The sequence below is a fragment of the Sparus aurata genome, chromosome 9, assembly GCF_900880675.1.
Source record: "Sparus aurata chromosome 9, fSpaAur1.1, whole genome shotgun sequence".
NCBI lineage: Eukaryota > Metazoa > Chordata > Actinopteri > Spariformes > Sparidae > Sparus > Sparus aurata.
The window spans coordinates 35,948,502-35,950,316 of NC_044195.1; the positions used below are offsets into that span (position 1 = coordinate 35,948,502).

Genomic DNA, 1,815 nt, shown 5'->3' on the forward strand with positions numbered 1-1,815 from the left:
AAATGTGAGAAAGGAATCAGGATGAGGCAGTGATGAAGCATTCTCCAGTGAAAGTTTGATCTTCTTACCTCGATCATTATATGAAAGGCGTGCTGAGAGGCAGAAACAGTTGACAGAGTCAGAGACAACAAGAGGAAGCAGAAATACAAAGAAAGAGAAGTGATGGAGACCAACTCACCTGGTGTGAGCGTTAAAACATTTACCCTCACACAGGTGTGTATTCACTCTGCAGCGCTCTGAGCGTCTGCAGGTTTCTCAACATGACAGAAGTCAACTGAGGTCCCGTCCAGACGACAGCGGTTTTTTTTTCGAAAACGCACATGTATTGCATCGTTTTGGCCGACCGTCCACACGGATCCTGAAAACGCACTTTTTTGAAAACGGGTCTCAGGGTGGAGAAATCCGAAAACGCAGCCCTCCCGTTTTCAAGTGGACGGCGAATCTGCATACTTTCCAAAACGATGACGCCATCGCCCCACCCCACGACGTCTCATAACAACAACAATGGCGGCCTGCATGCTCGTGTTCGTGCAGCAGAAGATGTTGGGTCTTTCTTGCAACTTCCTCTCCTTGTAGTTGAGTGTGAGTCGCAGCAGCAGCTCGACCTCATTATCGGTCCACACGAACGATTCTGGTTTCCTTGCAGTAGCCATTTTCATCTTCTTCTTGCTGTGTTCGGTTTCTCCGTCTACTGTCTGTTTGTTTACAGCGCGCAAGCTTACTGCGCATGCTCCGTCTCTTCTTCTCCGTTTTTGGTGAATGTCAAGCACCACCTAGAGGCTGGAGTATGAACTACAGCGTTTTTGGTCGTCTCAGTGGATCCGTGTGGACGCAAATATTCTTAAAACGATGACGAGGAAGACGGAGAAAAAAAAGATGGTTTTCGCCCGCGTGGACGGCCCGTTAATAAAAGCCTGAACTCGTGTCAGAGACGTGCAGCCTCTCCAAACACTGTTTACATGTTTGTGGAAACTAAAGTCGTGATCACGACGTCCAACGACGTTTAGAAGTTCATCTCTAGTTTTAATAGACTGGGAATCAGAACGACACCAGAATCATCACAGATCCATTCTGATCTTTGTTTAATGAGCTGAAACTGATGAATCATCCACTGACGTTAATCAATACATTATATAGGCTACATCTGCAACTAACCATTAGTTTCCATATTGATTAGTCTGCTGATTATAATTCATCGACAGAATGTCAAAAAAATAAAAAAAATGCTCGTCAACACAGTTTCCAGAGTCCAGAGTCTGCTGATCGACTCGTCAGTTAATTGATTAGTGACTACTGCCAATACAAAGACAAATAAACACGTGAAGACGGATCTCTCAGAGCTCAAAGTGACAACATCACATCTATCTTTAAAAGTGAAATAAAAAGAGATTCAGAGCTGAAATCATTACAGTCATTTTCATTATCGATTAATCTGCTGACTACTTTTATGATCGTCTAGTCTATGAAATCACAAATAATTGTGAAAATGCTGATTATAATTGAGCCCAAAGTGACGTCTTCACATCTATTTTGTCCGACCAACAGTCCAAAACAAAACACTCTTCATTTACTGTCAGAAATGACAAAGCAGTAAATCTTCACATTTAACAAGCTGAACCAGATGCTGTTTGACATTTCTGCTTGAAAACTGACTGAAACAATCATCCAAGTAATTGTTTAATTAATTAATTAGTAAAATGGATTGACTAATCGATTAAATTAGCTAATTGATGCAGCTGTAGTGTAATCCAGGTGACAGGCCTGACATTGATTGTTGGAAAATATAAAGTTGTGTATTATATAGCGACATTTTTA

The 1,815-nt window shown here is 41.8% G+C and overlaps 1 protein-coding gene across 1 annotated transcript in view; it reads right to left on the reverse strand.

Moving 5' to 3' along the window:
- LOC115588753 (activin receptor type-2A-like) overlaps nt 1–1,815 on the reverse strand; it is a 21,162-nt gene that overhangs the window by 8,942 nt on the left and 10,405 nt on the right. Inside the window, exon 3 of the mRNA XM_030429522.1 lies at nt 69–216. Within this exon, the coding sequence (XP_030285382.1) occupies nt 69–216 (148 nt within the window). The remainder of the gene's footprint in view (nt 1–68; nt 217–1,815) is intronic.